General features: G+C 36.9%; 1 protein-coding gene across 1 annotated transcript in view; it reads right to left on the bottom strand.

The window, feature by feature from the left end:
• LOC119585425 (RNA-binding protein 8A-like) overlaps window positions 1–384 on the bottom strand; it is a 1251-nt gene extending 867 nt beyond the window's left edge. The window contains exons 1-2 of the mRNA XM_037934085.1: window positions 376–384; window positions 69–207 (exon numbers count right to left, since the gene is read on the bottom strand). Of these exons, the coding sequence (XP_037790013.1) occupies window positions 69–207; window positions 376–384 (148 nt within the window). The remainder of the gene's footprint in view (window positions 1–68; window positions 208–375) is intronic.
• Window positions 385–732: the final 348 nt, after the last annotated feature.

Here is a 732-nt window from a genome sequence, read left to right on the forward strand (position 1 = left end):
CTCTACAAAATATTAATTGTACATATCTAAACAAAATAACTAAACTACAAAGAATGACACTGGGTTACATCTTTGAGGTCCCGGCTCATCATCTGCTCCATCTACTTCCATGCCCTCATAGTGGATGTCTCTCGCTCGGAGCGGTCCTCGCCACCAAACCACGGCCCTTCCGTTTCTTGGCCCTCTCCTTGAGCTTGACAAGACCCTCTGGAAAAGGAAAGAATGGTCATTCCAAATTCAGAAAGTGTTAATCATATCTTGTATAATGATTTAAGGGAAACTTCACTGACAAGATTTCCAATAGATTTTAATATTCTTCGGAATATTAATCACGGCACTTCTAAGGATATGGTTTATGCATGGTATTGCTCATGCTTGGAACATGGTAGCACATTCTTCAAAGTAACTGTAAACTATTTCACTCCCTTATTCTGCAGTTTTCTGGATGAGGCCAAGGAATCTCTGTGTAAAAGGTTCTGTTAAAAGTATATGGAAATGAAGCTTTAGTCCCTGACAATTAGAGAAAGCTGTTTATAAAGCTCTGAAATCAAACTCCAAATATGGACAGGCTATACATCTCCAACAAACATATAAAAAAACATTAAATAATCAAAATATAGAAAAAAAAAAAAAAAACAGACAACAAAGATACAATCACAGCTGGAATATTGTACGATGACGATGATATTCTCTTTGGGGAGGATGAGGGCATTGGAAATGTATTAAAACCAT

Source organism: Penaeus monodon, chromosome 19, assembly GCF_015228065.2.
Source record: "Penaeus monodon isolate SGIC_2016 chromosome 19, NSTDA_Pmon_1, whole genome shotgun sequence".
Taxonomy (NCBI): Eukaryota; Metazoa; Arthropoda; class Malacostraca; order Decapoda; family Penaeidae; genus Penaeus; species Penaeus monodon.